General features: G+C 35.3%; 1 protein-coding gene across 1 annotated transcript in view; it reads left to right on the top strand.

Moving 5' to 3' along the window:
• The window catches only part of EPHA6 (EPH receptor A6), an 839,959-nt gene that overhangs the window by 554,979 nt on the left and 265,736 nt on the right, over nt 1-19,244 (top strand). Inside the window, exon 7 of the mRNA XM_063078754.1 lies at nt 5,673-5,835. Coding sequence (XP_062934824.1) covers nt 5,673-5,835 — 163 coding nt within the window. The remainder of the gene's footprint in view (nt 1-5,672; nt 5,836-19,244) is intronic.

Below are 19,244 nucleotides of genomic sequence, written 5' to 3'. Positions count from 1 at the left end.
TTTGGCAGTAGAGTGCTAAATATTAATAGCACTTTTACCTATTCTTGATAGTTATAACTTGGAGCCGAGCAGTTACGTTCATACAACAAAACCTCTAAAAGAATCTCCTGGACTTTACCAAACAAATTCTGTTCCCAGGCCTGATCAAGAATATGTTGTATATTCCATGCAAGATTGAATGAGTTATGAGTCTCCTGTATTACCTAGAAGCTATCTATATGACATAATATCAAAAAATAAAATAAAATAAAAGCCCATGTATGGCAGTATGTATGTGTTGACCTTAGTCAGAAAATAATTTCATCTTTGAAATATCCAGTTAAAACCTGCGATGTTCATTATTTCTGCCAATTGAGTAACTATATAAAAGTATTCTCATTGTTAGCCAACAAATCATAACTATGTGGTTCATAGGCTGTGTTAAATTTAAAGTCTCTCCTAGTGTCTAGATGATCAAGAACATAAAGTGGAGAAAATGACTTTGGCTCAATGTCTAATCTATAGGCATGTCTGGTCTGGACGTACCTGCTTAACTAGGGTATAGTGAACAGAGCACAACTTGGATGAAGCCACTGACTATTTGTGTGACTTGCTTTGGTGGTTTGCTTATTCTTTCTGGACCAGTTTCATCATATGCTAAATGGGGATACAAATATTACCAGTTCTTCTTACTTCAAAAGATTATTATGAGCATTATATAAAGAATGTTTGTGAAAACACCTTTTAAGTTGGGAAGCACTACATAAATCATGGTGGTTATGATTGCTGTTGTACCATTAGATCTTCAGTAGTCTCCTCTGATCCTCGGAGGATATGTTCCAATACCCCCAGTGGATGCCTGAAATCACGGAGAATACCATGTCCAAAAATACTATGTTTTTTCCTATACTTACATGCCTAGATAAAGTTTAATTTATAAATTAGACACAGTAAGAGATTAACAACAGTAATAAAATAGGACAATTATAGCAATATGCCAGCATCATTACTCTTGTTCCTTGGGGGCATTTTTAAGTAAAATAAAGGTTACTTGACCACAAGTACTGTGATACCTCAACAGTCCATCTGATAACCAAATGTCTATTAAGTGACTACCACCAGGGATTGTATACAATATAGATACACTGGACAAAGAGATGATTCGTGACGCTGTTAGGACAGAGCAGGTGGCACAAGATCTCATCACACTACTCAGAACAATACACAATTTAGAATTTAAGAATTGTTTATTTCTAGAATTTTTCATTTAGTGCTTTTGGACTGCGGTTGACCACAGGTAACTGAGACCATGGAAAAGGATAGGACTACCATATATGTAGAAAAAAAGTCTACAACAAAATTTTTGATCATATGTAATCCAATTAATTTAAAATTAAAAAATGAAGAGATGACACTTTTCAGAAATCCCACTAGACCCAAAGACTTTAAGAGAAAGTATACCAGCTAAAAGATTGCCATTATGCTGTTCTATTGAATCTATTCCCATCAGTGAGAATGGTAAACCTAAGAGAGGGAGATGAAAATTCATTGCAGAAGAAAGAATACCTGCATTTCTGTGATAAAAATAATTATAGAATTTAATTGCCAGGTAGAACTTTGGTGATTGTGTAAGCTAAACCTACTAGAGTGCCCTAGAACCTTACACATAGTGAGAATTCAATGAATGTCTGCAGAATAAATGAACTTTCTATATGAGTAAATCAAAGTCTTAAAGGTGATTTACCAAGGTATATAACAGAAGCAGTATCAAGATCAAGTCCAAGACAGGAGGGTTTCAACCCAGAATTCTCTACATGATGCCTTCCATTGGTACAGGTCGTTACCTCTGAATGTAGAAAGATGCAGCCATAAGGACTGGGCACCTGAGTCTATTTCTTTTCCCTAAGTCATAGTTTTCAGAGCGAATGCTAACACTGTCCAGACTCTAGTCTAAAATTGTCCCTTTTAGTCACTATGAAGTGTTGACACCGATAGAGATAAAGCTAAGTTTGGTACTGTAGGTAAATGAAAGGTTCAGTATGACAGTAAAATTAAACTCCCAGAAAAGCCTAATACTCAGCAGTGGGGAAGGAGAAGTGCCTGAGTATAAGCTCCAGGATCTTCCCATGGGAGAGAACTACAAGTAAAGGTCAACATCTCTAGAAAGTAAACCACACCTGCCTTGTTCGATGATGCCCTATGTTCACACTATCTGGTTCTCAACAGTATTTTTTTAAATGTGTATATGAATATATAAAATAGAAGCTGTACATATGTTTTATTTTAGGAAGTGATGTACATAACAGTATATTAACGTGTATTGTTACTAAATGTTTTTTCCCTACAATTGGTGGTATTTTCTGTGCTCATCCAAGCAGGAGCAGTACAACAACCTCTTTCACTTGCAGCCAACAAGCATTAGAGCACAGGACTGCCAGTGCGCTCAGCCACTGAGCATCCACTGTCCTGTCCGCGGTTCAGTGTGCTTGGCTATATGCCAGTTACTTACTGCCTGACAATCTGTCTCGATCCATGAAAGTGTGAAAGTGATAATCCTGGATCTTCCAAAAAGAATTTTAAAAATTGTATTTTCTGGAAATTAGTAAGTACTTAGAACTGATTGATAATACAACTTATGAAAGCTCATGGAGTATAACTACTGCAGTACTTAGTATGAAATTTGTAAACTTAAATTACATGTTTGAAACAATGTGCTCATCATGAGTTAAGCATAAAACATAAGAAGATAGGAGACAGCATAATTAACACAAAGAAGTAGAAGGAAAAAAGAAAATATAATTTAATAATAAAATAATAATTTATAGGAGCAGATGTTAAAGGGAAACATGGCTAAAACTTGGTTCAAATGTCTGGAAAGCTTGACCATGAAAAAAGAAAATACGAAAATAAGTAATATTATGAGAGAAGAAGGATTTTACCATAGATTCAGCAAAGATGAAAAACATTTAAGAGAATTTTTTGAACAATCGAATGCACTACCTAGCAAAGTTGAAGAGGTACATGACACACAACTAGCAATTCCATCATGGCACAAACTCCAGAAAAATATGCTCACATACCCTATTTAAACATGTTCAAAATTCAGTCAGCCAGGATGGATAGAGATATAGATGGCTCTGGGGTAAAGAGTGGTCTCTGCCTTGTAATTGGCTACTTTGAATTGGAGTTGATATGGCAGCAGAAAGGCAATAAGCCAAAATTCCAGAACAATAGCACCCTATGCTTCTCACAGATAAAAGCTAACCTGGTTTCCAAAGAGCTTAAAAACACCAGGAGGAGAGAGGGCTGCTATGTACTGTGAGAGAAACTCTCATGACTGCTGCTTTCTGAGCCTTCTTTCTCATCAGACTAGCAAGTGGCAAGTATGAAGGCAGTAGCCCTCACCCTAGTAATGAGTGATTCAGGCTAAGGATCCATTTATGCACCTTCCTACCTGTGGATTTTTATTTCAGGGATGTAGGTACAGATAGACTTTTGTACATAAAGCAGAAATGCTTAAAGTTGCCTGCAAAAGGCGTTCTTTACTCCTTGTAACTTTACTGAGTAGGAAATTACTATTTAAGTATGTTGTGGTGAAGCAACAAAGACATAATGTGTAATTATTATGGGGCCATTCTAAGAGGAAATTTTCAAATCCGTGTCTTCTGTCTTTGGGAATATGACATTTTTTTTTAATGCTTTAAAATTTTTCTCTCTGTCATCAGTTCACATTGTGAAACAGCACTCAAAATGCACCAAAACTCTTAGGTTGCAGAAAATTCTGTGAAAGATGAACTGTTCTCCTCTTGTATATGAGATTGAAAAATCAAAATGTCCTGCAAATTTCTACCAGACACAACATCATTTCTTCCAATATGCCACAAACATTCCCCCCCCCCATAATTTGGGTTTTAAGCCTCCTAAATACAAAAGCACTGATATTAACAAGCTTCTGCTTTCAACCCATAGCAGATGATTACAGACATCAATTATTTATAAGACTTTATTTCCTTGGATTTTATGTTATCTGGATAAATACTTATTTACTTTCTAATCTCAAAATTACCTAGTGATAAATATAAGTTGCAGTTTTACTATTTTGTCTATTTCATTTAAAATATTGCTGCTGTTAACTAATTTTTTTTTCTTTGTACTTCATGTTTAATAAATAGTTTTATTATTTGGACTATAGCTGGCAAATTCAATTCCTCAGCTAGACACAGAATAACCATATAGCATATAAAGTTATGACAAATAACGCCATAAAGTTTAAAAATGATCAGTAGGATAAAAATTTTTTTCTCAGAAACAGCTTAAGGGAAATGATTTTCATAGTTCTAAATCTTAAAGCATCACCAGCAAATAAATGAAGTTTGGAAGTTCCTCATATGTTTAGATTATTATAACTTGGTTTGCTAGCCTAGAAGGTCTCCTAAACAACAGAGGTTTTCAGGCAAATGCTAAATGAAATTTTGATGGGAATATTGTAGATAGAATTTAAGCATCAAACAGTTGATTTAATTAGTGACCTTGAAAGTCACTTTCATCCCTGAGAATCTCTATCTATAGATTTACGATGAGAATAGTGGAAATTAACTTAAGGACTTGTTGACCTAGCTTGACATTTAGAAGCGTTGTTCATACAAATACAATTTTTTTACACTTTTAAAATATCATTATAGATTTATTGGATAATAGCACTGTATTTAAATGGTATTAAGTTTAATTTGTCCCCACCACCAGTATTTTGTGGTCTCTCAGTTAAAATAAACTATCCTGTTCTGAGGTAGTGGGCAAGCGAGCCCACTTAAAACATCCTGACTGACTAGATCATTCAAAATGCCCTGGGAAATCCATGTCCTATTAGTGAGGTGAGGAAGTTTGGCAGTTAAGCAGGAAACTGAGAACCAAGCCTCCAGCCCTGCCTCTGATTCCGCAGGTGTGGTAAGTCTTTCGTACATTTCTATGTCTTCAGTGCTCCTTCACGGGCAGATTATTTTTAAATCTACTTCACAATCACTATGTAACTTGTACATATTTACAAATAAACTTCAGTATTTAGGGGAAAGTCGATTCTCCCTCAAGGGAAAAATTTCATCATTTTATTTCTTAAAGTTAACTCAACTTTGGTTTTTACTATTGGAAAATCACTGAGTTACAGATCAAAGCAATCGATTTTGGGATAAAAAAAAATTCAAACTTTAAAAAGCAATTAATTTATTTTTCCTTTCACCCACAGGTCTACCCACCGATAGCGCCGGCATTTTGGCACTACCTGCGGGTAGAAGTGAGTAGCGGGTACTTGAATTCTCCCACCTTTGCTCCTTGCACTCTGCTGGTGTGGTCTGATCTAATGTGCCCATTTTGCTCAAGATGCAATTGCCATTCTGTGTAAATGTGCTCTCACACCACCACCATAACTTAGAGTTGGATAAGAAATCTAAATCACCAACAGTACAAGTGCAGTTTACATAAGATTAATCATCATTCTTAATAAATTTCCAAATCAGGGCCATATCATAAGCATCACAATGATAAACAACTAAGTGCTAAATTATAGAAAACCATGTTACTTCTTTTTAATCAATACTTTTGATACTCAGAACATAATTCTTCAATGTAACTTTGGAATGTCTCTAGGAAAGGTAGAGTCTCTCTGCTTCATCTCCTTTCTTCTCTCTTCTGTCCCCCAGGAGCATGAGCAGCTCACCTATTCCTCCACGAGGTCCAAGGCCCCCAGTGTCATCATCACAGGTCTCAAGCCAGCCACCAAGTACATATTTCATATCCGAGTAAGGACTGCAACAGGATACAGTGGCTACAGTCAGAAGTTTGAGTTTGAAACAGGAGATGAAAGTAAGTTTCATACAAGGATAATAAAGTAAGATGTTAATTTAGTACATTCCAATTTGATCTGATATTTTAAAACCAGTTGTCCCAAATTGTTAATAGCTTCTTCAAATGAGATTCTGTTCGTGTAAATATCCATGCAGTAATTTCAGTTAATGTTTTGGTGCTATAATTAAATACTTCTATGAAATGCCTTGCTCTACCACAATTGTAATGTGGCTCAGATATGTCCCTTTATGCAGAAGTCATCACTCACGCTATAACACAGAGTCTCAATGGATGGCATTAGCCTAATTGTTTGCCAGTCCTGGCATCATAATATGATACTAATGAAAACTTGGAAGAGAATAAAGCCATGTACAAATGATTTTAGCAGTTAGTTTAAAATTGTGCATCTTTGGCTTGTTGTCTCAGATCAGTAAAACAGTGGTCAGGAGACAAACACCACTGGAATGCCATTATGTTTAAATATACATGCAAGGGCTTAGTTAAAACTCACATTAATTCCATAACTTCAACTTATTGAAAAGCAAAATGGAAGATGAAGGGAATGAGATGTTGCAATGTCATGTAACATAGGCTTTCAAATCTCTTACTCATTCTGACCAGTTCTACCATTGAATTCATTTTGACTTTCTGAAATCCATCTCACTGCTGTCTTTGTAAGGACAATATGGGTTGCTTTTGCTATGTATCTCTATGGAAAAATGTCCAAATATATAATTATAATAAAAATCTTTTCCCATCATTGCTAAAATACTGTATTAATGTAATCATCCAAGAATAGCAAATTTATTACATTAATTTTTTGTGAATAACAACAATAATAGCTGCCATTTATTGATCCCCAATAAGTGCCTGAAATGACATGCAGTATTTTACATGTATTATTTCATTCAAACCTTTCAACAGCCAATGAGACAAGTATTATTTTCCTAATTTTACCTGTAAGAAAACAGAAGCCTAAAGGAATTGAGCAATTTGCCCAAATTTATGCAACTGGTAAGAAGTTAAATTAAAATTTGAAACTGAAAGCTGTCTTCTACCAAAACCTGTGCTCTTAACTACCCCACCATCATGTTAAGTCCTATAATTTGAATTATTATGAAGTACTGTATTGGTCTGTTTCTGTTGCTTATGACAAAACACCTGGAACTGGGTAATTTATAAAGAAAAAGAAATTTATTGCTTATGGTTTCTGAGGCTGTGAAGTCCAAATTCCAGGAAACACATCTGGTGAGGGTCTTGGTGGAGGCAGCAGTGACCCAGGGGTCTTACATGAGAGAAATGGTACTCTCTTTTTAAATCTCTCAGAACCACACTCCTGACCATAGTTTTAATCAATTCACTATGGAATGGTCCTATAATCTAATCACCTCTTCAAGGATAAACCTTTCAATTACTATAATAAGATTTCCCACTCTCAACAGTTACAGTGGGGACTAAGCTTCTAACATATGAACTCTGGGGGACACAATTCAATCATCCATTGCAAGTACTATTGGTAAGACTATGAAATAGGCCAAAATTTCCCCAGTGTATCACTCCCTCGAAGTGAAATTCCCTACTTGAATTTCAAATTCTATGACAGAAGGAATGTTTGATTGTTATTGTTGTTTTTACATTGATGAACAATATTAATCCAAAGAACTTCTTTATTACAACTATATTTAACTAAAAAGTGGGAAAATGCTGACATATTTAAGTAAGAAGAAACACAGCTTAGAGAAAGAGTCAACTTTAATGAGTAAAAAGAATACCTGTAACCTGGATGTTTAATATCAGTGATAATCACTTGTTATCCTGCTGGAGACTATAGACTTCTCAAGCTAGAATTTAAATTATTGGGAGTAGAATGTTATGATTACTAAGCATAATTTTACAATAAAGTCAATATAAAAATATCTGAAAAAGCATCCCAGCTATGTCCTGCTGACTAGTTTTTCCTTGTCTACATTTCAAGCCTTAGGTTAGGTGAAAAACCAAGAATACAATCCAAGGAAGGTTTGGTCCAAGGTAGCATCAAGTCATTGTCTTCTCCAGGCTGTTTTTATTGTACAACCCGGAAAACTTAGCAGCCTCTCAGTTCTCTTTATTTCAGAGATGAAGAAACTCACATAACTTTTAAAAGTATGACATTTTTGGGCCGAGCCCGTGGCGCACTTGGTAGAGTGCCGCGCTGGGAGCGCGGCGACGCTCCCGCTGCGGGTTCGGATCCTATATAGGACTGACCAGTGCACTCACTGGCTGAGTGCCGGTCACGAAAAAACGACAAAAAAAAAAAATAAATAAAATAAAATAAAAAAAATAAATAAAAGTATGACATTTTTGAGTATGGCACTACTAAGTTAGAAATGTACTCTTAGACAAACTCATGCTAGTAAATCTAAATTAGTCATTATGTTCAGTTGGGGCTTTTAATGAATGCAGTCTAGTCTAATTAAAAAAAATAAGTTCTAATCCAAATATTAGAAATTTGATTTGGTATTAACTTTAAATTTTAACTCATTGTACTTTCAAGACAAGAATTTCTTCAGATGTTATGTAGAAGAAAAGTTCCTTCTGCAGCAGAAAGTTCCCGTACTCAGCGATGATTCAGTACAATACTCATTCATTCAACAAAAATGTGTAAAAGACTTAATATATGCCATACTTTGTGTGAGGCCTGGGGGGATAAAAAGGTAATAATAAGAGCTATAGCCTTTGCAGTCCAGATTTGTGGGAGGAAAATGAAAATCTAAATTAAAAAAATACAAGATTAGTGACATGTGGTTTCATAAATATATGCTAAGTGCATTATGAGAGCATAGAGGAGAAGCTTAATTCAGCACAAATGGGTCATGAAAGGCTTCTGGAGGACGAGAAGTGGGGGTTCATTCTTTAAACAGGAGTAGTCATGGAGCAGCAAAAGCACTGAGGCCTGAGACAGCAAGAAATATTAAAGAGAAAATAATTTGTTGTGGCTGCAGAGGAGACAAGAATGGTAAAATGGTGGGAGATGAAGGTGGAGAGTTTTACAGGGGCCAAAATGAAAGCACTCTTTTGGCCAAGTTAAGAGTACTGGCATATATCCTGAAGACATTGGGGGTCCATTGGAGGATTAAAATAGGGAAAATCATGACTAGTAACAGGTATGTTTCCCTTTGCCCTCTGAAGGTTTGCTGAAAATCAATAGACAAAAAGGCAGACTAATAAAATGAAGGCACAACAAATTTTATTTTAATATGCGTAGCACCACAATCCAATGGGGTACAGAAATTTATATACCCTTCTTCATAAGGGAGGGGGGTAAATAGGGAATGTAGACAGTCTTTTGAGGAACAAAAAAAAGATTAGTAGGGAGAATGAATGAACCCAGGAGACAGAAATAAACTTGATTTGTGGAATTTGAATGAGCCTGAGAGGCAGATATTATCTTAAGAAATCTTTCCAGGTTGGTGACCGCCCCCCCCCCCATTCTCTTCTTTTCTCTGGGGATTAATCTTTCCTGGTTATTTGATGAGATTCCTAAAGAAGGGATCTTAAGACACTTGCATTTCTTTTGGAAAGATGTTTTCTCAGATAAGGAAACTACAGAGAAAGTCTCTTCCTTTGGTTGGGGTGTTGGAGGGGGGCACTAAGACAAAGTTAGAGGGACCTTAATTCTTAGGCTTATTTCTGAGGCCTTTTAATTTAAAAGCACTCACCATGCCAAAGTGCCATATTTTGGAGAGTAGTTTACTGCACCCCAACATGTACAATACTCTATGTTGAGCAACTTACATACATTATCCGGTTTAATTCTGACAAGATTATGCCTCTTTTTAGAAACTTAAGTAGTTTTACCAAAATCTGATACCTAGTGAATGAAGGTACAAGATTAAAATCCTAGAATTATCTGAGAGTGGCAATAGAAGATGGTGAAAACTATGTTGTCAATTACTGATTTGTGAATGCCATGAAAGTGACTTTGATCAGATCTTTGAAGAAGTAAAATGTCCATGAAGAGTTTGAGAAATATGTTTATCTAAACCTGGAGTCTGGGTACATAAAATGGCTCCTAAATTGTTGGGAAAATAGAATAATTTAATCAGGCTCCCCTCGCCTTAGGTCTGGTTGGGGGTGGTGCAGTGCATTCTTTGTAAGCAAGTTTTGTGTGAGTGGAGTTAGTGTGCATGCACGGTGCTGCCACTTGGCTGGCATTTACTGCCTTGGGTGTTCACCCCGCATGGCCATGCTCTCCAACCTACAGCTCCAAGGACCTTTTTGCCGGTTACATAGCTCATAGACCTGTGTGTGAGAGGTCTGGTGACCCAGCCTGGCATGTGAAGGGTTTGTGACCCAGTCTGGACAATGGGCTTGAGGGATCTGTGAGCTCCAGTCCCAGCCCTAGCTCGACATAAGTCAATTTACAGCCTAAGGAAAAATCATTTAAAGGATTATTTTTTAACTGGTTAGCATTAAATTTCACTTTCAAAGCATGCTATTTGTGCCTAGAAGAGAATTTCAATGAATAACATCATAGTAGGATATGGGTAGGTTTATCATAAATTCAGGAATATGGTGATATGAATCCCAATTGACAGCATCAGTCTTTTCCCCTTCACACCCTCCTAGCTCAGGTTTAAATTTTTATAGCCTTTGTTTCTGTAGTAGTCCCTGAACTATCATGTTAACTTTATTATTAAGTTCTGTCTTGTGTATTTCATTGAATTACCTAATCTTGTAATATATGCATAGAGATGGGGTATGTGTTGGAGAGTAGAGATTAGGTACTTTCTCATTTGATGGTCTGGTTCAAATTTTTTACAGTAAGCAAAATAAAGTATTTTACAATTCAGTTCTCCTAAGCCATACTTATTTTTCTTTGTTCAACTCCTACTTTACTAACAACCAGCAAGACTGTAGTATAAAATATGAAATAATTCCTTTTCAAAATCATAATGTTCTTAACCAATTACTTGTGCTTTACAAACATAGTGGCATCTGAAGAACAATTATGATGACCCCTCTTGCTCTTCCAGCCCAGTGCTTGGGATTATTTTTCCAGTGTCAGAATATGCTGTGGAAACTGGCTAACAAATATAACTATGACTGCTAGCACTATAAAAAGAGTCTACTTGAGCTAGAGCTATTGGTTTTCTCTCTCCCTAAGTCTGTAAAACAACCTAATGACATATGTGTATATGGAGGTAAATAGAGAGAGAGAGAGGTAAATAGATAAATAGATAAAATTAATCGATTGATAGATAAATAGATAGTTAGATATTTACTCATATATAGTCACAAATGGCCATGTTTTGTGTTTAAATGCTGACATTTCATGTGTCCTCTAATCACCTTCTGGACTAAGTGTATCATTAAATATTATGTTTGCTAACATCATTTACTGAGATCCTATTATGTACTGGCCTTTTTATTAGGTATTGTACTTGAAACACCCCCCCCCTTTTAAAAAAATAGACTTAATAAAATTTCAGTGAACCATAGAATTAGTAGTAATAAAGAAAGAACATATAAATACTCCATTTGAATTTTGTTGAAAGATAAATGCAAGTTATGTGTTAAAATCTGACAAGAATTTTGTCAGAATTAAAGTAAAATTCACATTTTATCCCAAAATGTCAACCATAAGCACATATCTCCACACATACACATGCACGTACACACACACACACACACTATTCGACAACAGTCCTTTAATGGATCATATGGATGAAACAATAGGGAATTTTAACTGCTTCAAGTTTGTTATTATTTCTGTGCTTATTTTCTGGAGTTTTCTATGGAGAAAAAGATGGTAATTAAAATAAAAAATAATCAACGCCATCAATAATATTATCCCCATACACATTTGACACATTTTTAACAATAATCTGTTAAAACTACACCTACATTTTTTAAAGAATAATAAAAACAATTTTAAAATAAGGAAATCACACACTCGTTTTTATTTAAAACATCGCCAAAATTTATCTAATTTTCAAATGCATTTTAGAGTAACAGAAAATAATTTTGTATGTACATTTTTAAAACCAAAATAAAATATATTCAGCTAGATGATAGTCAGCTTAAACCTTTTGCTTAAATACTGGAAAATAGCTTGTGAGCTATCAAAAGTGAGCAGACTCCATAGCTTAAAGCCAACTTTTGAAAGAAAATTGGAATTTTAGATGTACTAATTAGCAATTTGCCTCTTTCATTGCCTTAATGATTATCCCAACGACCCAGAGGAGTTAATACATTGCTAACATATAAGCAATGCATTTTTTCCCTGAAAACTTAAATATAACTTAAATATTAACAACACATAAACTTAGGTTTTCACCTTTAGGCTACATAAAGCAGTTTTGTAGCACAAAAGCCTCCTCTATAAAGACATTTTTAAATATATTATCTGCCAAAAATAGTAATAAAGAATTAGATTTATATCACGTAAAATAACCACACAAAAATAATCATGATCAATATTAACAGACCAAATAATAAATATTGGATCAAGTATGTATTTTGCAATAAAATCTTTTGTCATGTCATACGCGTTTATACAAAAAGTGGTATGTAGGTACAAATGAATGAACTTAATCACCTAATTACTTTGAAAACATCCATATGAAATATTTATTTTAGTACGGTTTGATATTAAGCAATTTGATTTATTTTAACAATTTATAGGTGGTAAATGATGCTGAAAATGAAGGTGCAAAATTGGGTATCTACTTCCTTCTTCCCTAATGCATTCTTTATGTCCCTATTTGACTAATTTCTCTATACTCCATTTCGTATTGTTAAAAACCCTAAATAGTTGGACATTTTATTTTTACTTTATTTTTTATTGAAATATAATTGATGGTACATATCTGTGGGGTACTGCATTGAATATCCATGCAATATGCGAATATCCATGCAATATATCCACCTGTATGCAATATGTGATGCTCAAATCAGAATAATTAGTATAGTCAACACTACACAATGTAATCAGTTTTTGTAACCCTTTACAAATTTCTCACTAAATTCCCCTTCCTCTCCCTTTCCCAATTCTGATAACCCCTGTTCTGTTCTCTCACTTTGAAAGTTCAATGAGTTATTGCAATTGTCTTATCTTTCTTTCTTTTTTTACTATTTTATTTTTTAGCTCACACTTATGAGTGAGGACATGTGGTATTCCTCTTTCTATGCCTGTCTTATTTCACTTAACATAATTTTCTCTAAGTTCATCCATGTTGCTGTGAATGGCAGAATTTCTTCCTTTTTAATGGCACAGTAATATTCCATTGGGTAAATTTACCACTTTTTCCTTATCCAGCCATCCAACAATTTACATTCAGGTTATTTCCAACTCTTGGCTACTGTAAATAGAACTGCAATAAACATGAGAGTTATATAGGTATCCCTTCGACACAATGATTTCCATTCCTCTGAGTAGGACTGCTGGATTCTGTGGTAGTTCTATCTGAAGTTGTTTGAGGAAGCTACATACTGTTTCCCATAATGGCTGCACTAATACACAGTTCCACAGTGTAGGAAGGTTCCCATTTCCTTGCACCCTGGCCAGCATTTGTTATTCTCTGTCTTTTTGATTATGGCCAGTCTGATTGGGGTGAGATGATATGTCAGTGTGTTTTTGATTTGCATTCCCCTGATGCTTAGTACATTTGCCTGTTGAACATATGTATATCTTCCCTTGAGAAATGCCTATTCAGCTCCTTTGCCCATTTTTTAATTAGGTTACTTTTTCATTACTGCTAAGTTGTTTGAATTCCTTATATATTCTGGATTTTAATCCTTTGTTGGATGTATAGTTTGCAGTCCTTCTGCAGGATGTCCTTTTACTCTGTTGATTGTTTCCTTTGCTGCGCAGAAGATTTTTAGTTTGATATAATCCCATTTGTTTATTCTTATGTTGCCTGTGCTTTGGGGGTCCTATTCATAAGTCATCTTTGCCCAGTCCTACATCCTGGAGTGTTTCCCCTATGTTTTCTTCTAGTTTTATAGTTTTGGGTCTTATATTTAATCCATTTTGAGTTGATTTTGGTATATAGTGAGAAGTAAGGATCTAGTTTAATTCTTCTACACATGGATGCCCAGTTATCCCAGCACCATTTATTGAAAAGGCTGCCCTTTCCCCAATGTGTGTTCTTGGTGCCTGTGGCAAAGCTCAATTGGCTGTAAGTGTGTAAGTGTGTGGGTTGATTTCTGGGTTCTCTATTCTGTTCCACTGGTCCATGTGTATGCCAGTGCCATGCTGCTTTGGTTACTACGCTTTGTAGTATAATTTGAAGTCAGGAGTGTAATGCCTCCAGCTTTTTTTTTTTTTTTTTTTTTTTTTTTTACTCAGGATTGCTTTGGCTATTCTGGGTCGTTTGTTGTTCCATATGAATGTTAGAATTGTTTTTTCTATGTCTGTGAATAATGTCACTAGTATTTTGATGGGAATTGCATTGGTTCTGTAGATCACTTTGAATAGTACAGACATTTTCACACTGTTAATTCTTCCAATCCAAGAGCATGGAATGTCTTTACATCTCTTTGTGTCTTCTTTAATTCTTTCAGTAGTGATTTATTTATTTATTCTCATTACAGAGATATTTCTCCTCCTTGGTTAAATTGATTTCTAAGAATTTTATTTTTGGTAACAATTATAAATGGGCTTCTTTCATGATTTCTTTTTCTGCTAGTCCCTTTTTGGAGTGTAAAAATGCTACTGATTTTTGTTTGTTGATTTTATATCCTGCAACTTTCTGAAATCATTTATCAACTCTAAGAGTTTTTTGGTTTTTTTAGTTTTTTTCTATGTATAGTATCATGTCATCTGCAAACAGGGTCAATTTGATTGTCTATACCAATCTAGATGTCCTTTATTTCTTTCTCTTGCCTGATTGCTCTGGCTAGTACTTCCAATACTACATTAAATAGGAATGGTCAGAGTGGGCATCCTTGTCTTGTTCCAGATCCCATTCATGATGATATTGGTGGAAGGTTTGTCATATATGGCTTTTATTGTGTTGAGATACTTTCCTTCTGTACCTAATTTGCTGAGTCTTTATCATGAAGAGACATTGAATTTTGTCAAATGCTTTCTCTGTATCTATTGAGGTTTCTTATAGTTTTTGTCCTTGATTTTGTTGATGTGGTGTGTCACATTTATTAACCTGCATATGTTGAACCATCCTTGTGTCCCTGGGATGAATCCTACTTCATTGTGGTGTATAATTTTTTTAATGTGTGGCTGTATTGTGTTTGCTAAAATTTTGTGGAGGATTTTTGCATCTAAGTTCATCAAAGATATTAGTCTGTAGCTTTCAATTTTTATTGTATATTTTTCTGGTTTTGATGTCAGGGTGATACTCAATGGGTTTGGGAGAATGGTCTCTGTTTCAATTCTTTGGACTAGTTTGAAGATAATTGGTATTAATTCTTCTTTAATTGTTTGGTAGAATTGATCAGTGAAAGCCATCCAGTCCTGGGCTTTTCTTTGTCGGGAGATTGCTAATTACTGCTTCAATCTTGTTACTTTTTATTAGGCTATTCAGGTTTTCTATTTCTTGTTGAATCAGTCTTCACACCTTGTATGTGTCCAGAAATTTATCCATTTCCTCTAGGATTTCAAATTTGTTTTTGTATAGTTGTTTTATAACAGTCTCTAATGATTCTTTGTATTTCTGTGGTATCAGTTGTGATGTCTCTTTTTTCATTCCTGATTTTTGGTATTTGGATCTTTTTTCTTCTTTTTTTTTAGTTAGCCTAGATAATGGTTTGTCTCTTTTGCTTATCTTCTCAAAGAAAATAACTTTTTGTTTCAATGTTCTTGTGTATTTTGGGGAGGGTCTATATTTTATTTAGTTCTATTCTGATCTTAATTATTTCCTTTCATCTACTAATTGGGGGATTGGATTGTTTTTGTTTTTTCTAGTTCTTTGAGGTGTAGCATTAGGTTGTTCATTTGAAATCTTTCTATTCCCTTGGTATAAGTGTTTATTGTAATAAATTTCCTCTTAGTACTGCTTTTGCAGTATCTTACAGGTTTTGGTATGATGTGTCTTTATTTTCATTAGTTTCAAGAAAGTTTTTGATTTCCTGTTTAATTTCTTCTTGGACCCATTGGTTATTTAGTAGGATATTGTTTAACTGACATGTGTTTGTATAGTTTCCAAAGTTTCACTTGCTATTGATTTCTAGTTTTAACCCATTGTGGTCTGAAAAGATACTTAAAATGATTTCATTTGCTTTTAATTGCTGAGATTTGATTTATGACCTAACGTATGGTCTATCCTGGAGAATGTTCCATGTGCTGATGAGAAGAATGTATATTCTGTAGTTGCTGGATGAAATGTTCTATAGCTATCTGCTATGTGCAATTGGCCTAAAGTATAGTTTAATGCCTACATTTCTCTGTTGATTTGTTGCCTAGATGTTCAGTTCTGAGAGAGGGGTGTTCAGGTCCCCAACTATTATTGTATTGAGGCCTGTTTCTTTCTTTAGGTCTGATAGTGTTTGTTTTATATATCTGGGTGCTCTAGTGGTAGATGCATATATGTTTATTATTATTATGTCTTCTTGCTGGATAGTTCCTTTTATCATTATATAATGGCCTCTTTGGTGGGGGTGGATGACCCTGGGTGGGCTTGTTTGTACCCCAGCTAGGTTCCCATGATTCTGGGTTATACTGGAGCTCCTCAGTTTGAATGGGTGTCCTTTGGTGGGATTTCTCTTTCTTCTTTCCTAAATGCAGAGTCTCCACCTGCTCCTTGCTTCCTCATTTGAGGGGTAGGTTTATAGTCATTGGAAATTTTTTTCTTTACTCTATTTGGCTATCCTGGGTTTCTGCACTCTCAGGGGATTCCACATGTGTCTCTACACAGATCAAAGTAGTTGCATGGACTGCACAAATACCTTCCACCCTCACTTCTGCTACCATGGGAGTCAGCATAATTAACCCATGGGTTGGGCCAGTGGGTCACATGTCTGCATTCACTCACCTCTTTCTCTGGGCTCCACTGGTGACTCTTGTTGTGTCAATGCAGTCAAGTGGTCAGCTTGCTGCCTAAGTGGCAGCATTGGCTGCTTCAGTGGTGGTAGGCCACCTTTGTGGCAGCAGTGGTGGCAGGCTGCCTTGCAGTGGTGGTGGCTGTGGCAGACCACCCACTCACCCATTGCTGTGTCTGCAGCAATGGCAGGCCACCTGTGGTACCCTACCATCTTGCTGGCTGTATGTGGGAGCTACCCTCGACTCCTAAGGTCCCTATGCTCCTGACAGCTGTTGCTGGGGGCTGCCCTTGGCTCCTGTGGACATTTTTTATTGAATAAAACATGAATTTTTCAATGAATAGTCATGTCTCCCTCCAAATCTAACCTAAATTGATATTGCTTCTATCTAATTTCCCTCAAGTTAATATATACTTTGGGAAAATTAGATAATTTGGATGTTTCATACACTAAAATGTTATCTACCTTTATCATATCTAAAGTTTTTTTGTGACTTCCACCTGGAATATTCAGAAAGCTATCACATTAAAATGGTCAGGTTAGCACACGTGCTACCTTTCCTAAAGTATTCTTGATCAGTCCAGGGAGAAATCATGACTCTTTCCAAGGATTTTTTATAATACTGTTTTGCAGAAGGGCTTAATTCTTTACTAATTTGTAAATTCTTTGAGATTAAGAACTATAGCCTATATATCTCTGTGTCCCATAAAATGTCTTGCACATAGGTTTCAATATGAATTTAATCAAATAAAAAAATACAATTTTCAAAAAAATAATATATGAAAGAATAGCATGTTCCCTATCAGTTCAAAAAGAAAGGATCAAATAATTTGAGTTGCAAGAGATAAGAAATATTTCTTGCTTTATTTTGGGTAACAAGTTGTAACAGGCTTGAGTCTTATAGAAACTCGATACATACAATTACAAATCAATTGCTAATTCTAAAATTTGGTGGTATTTTAGGTACAGTAAAATGATGTTTTTGTTGTTATCACATATTCTTTCTTAGATTTCTTTTTGAAAATTTCTATTATGTTTGGTCCACTCTATTGGTTGAAACACAATCTGCACTGCTTCAGTTACTTGGAATGAAATTACCTACATCATTATTAACAGCAGCCAGAAATTTTGGAATGGTTATTAATGGTGGAGTATGAAGCAGAAAGAGGACCAGCTGACCCTGGTGGAGTAATAAAAAAGTTAATTAATCAAGCAGGAGGCAGATTTCATATTTATGAGTCTACCCAGAGGAGGACAAACTCCAGTGCATAACTCCAGTATATTTAATTTGAAATAATCTCCACTCAACAGCACACTTTCAATGTTGGCAGCCATAGCGATCTAAATGCAAACATCAATGGGAAAGAAGAATTTTCTAGAAGTTAGGTTGTCTGAATATGCAGTAGCCTGCCATATGAGATAATGAAGCTCCTTCATAATAAAAATTTATTATGTTGAAGCTAGTTGGGTACATGTTTGGAAATCCCTGCTTTGTTTAGGAGGTTGGGATATAAGTTTAATGCAACTTCTAACATTGAGATTTCATAACATCATAATATTTGTTGAGTACTATTATGTTCCAAGGGCTATTCTGTTTTTCTGGCTACTAACATACTTAGAGCCTTTGAAGTAGGTACTATTATCATGCTCATTTTACAGATCAGGAAACTGAAGTGCAAAGAAGTGTAGTTACTTATGTACTTTTCCACAGATAGTATGTGTTGGAATCGGGGATGTTATGGCATTAGGCCCTTTTCATACTAATGCTCAGAACCAGGACTGAGTTTCCTTTCTACCCACTCAATATTTTCACTTTTCTTATTCACCTTGGTCATTAGTTCTAATTTTCTACATGACAACTTCTTATTCTTTTTTTTTTTTTTTTTCCGTGACTGGCGCTCAGCCAGGGAGTGCACCGGTCATTCCTATATAGGATCCGAACCCGCGGCAGGAGCGTCGCCGCGCTGCTAGCGCAGCACGCTACCGAGTGCGCCACGGGCTCAGCCCCAACTTTTTATTCTTACCTTCAATTTTTCACCCTCCTTTAATTAATTATATTTCTCCTTAGTATAATGCATCTTTGAATAAACCCAGATTTTTAGAAAACCATATTCATTTATAAATCACTATGCATCAAGGTCAGAGAGCTGTGTAGTGTTTTAATGCAGATTTTTGGATTAATGCACAAATAATAGACCAAATATAACGCTCCAAAGGGGCAAAATAGTGCAGTTGGTATGATTTACTTAAATATTCAGAGTCTTGATGAAGGATAATTCTTTGCATAGAAAATGGAAGTCTCCCTTGAAGAAAGACAGCATAGGCAAAAAAGATATTTTGTTTCAATTTTGCCTAGATCAAATAAGGATTTTAAATGATGGGAACCAGACTTATGTACCATGAGATAGATAGAAGGCCTTAATATGAAAAATATTAAAGATCATAAC

This window comes from Cynocephalus volans, chromosome 1, assembly GCF_027409185.1.
Source record: "Cynocephalus volans isolate mCynVol1 chromosome 1, mCynVol1.pri, whole genome shotgun sequence".
NCBI classification, from domain to species: domain Eukaryota; kingdom Metazoa; phylum Chordata; class Mammalia; order Dermoptera; family Cynocephalidae; genus Cynocephalus; species Cynocephalus volans.
This window is presented reverse-complemented; position numbering and strand designations above follow the sequence as displayed.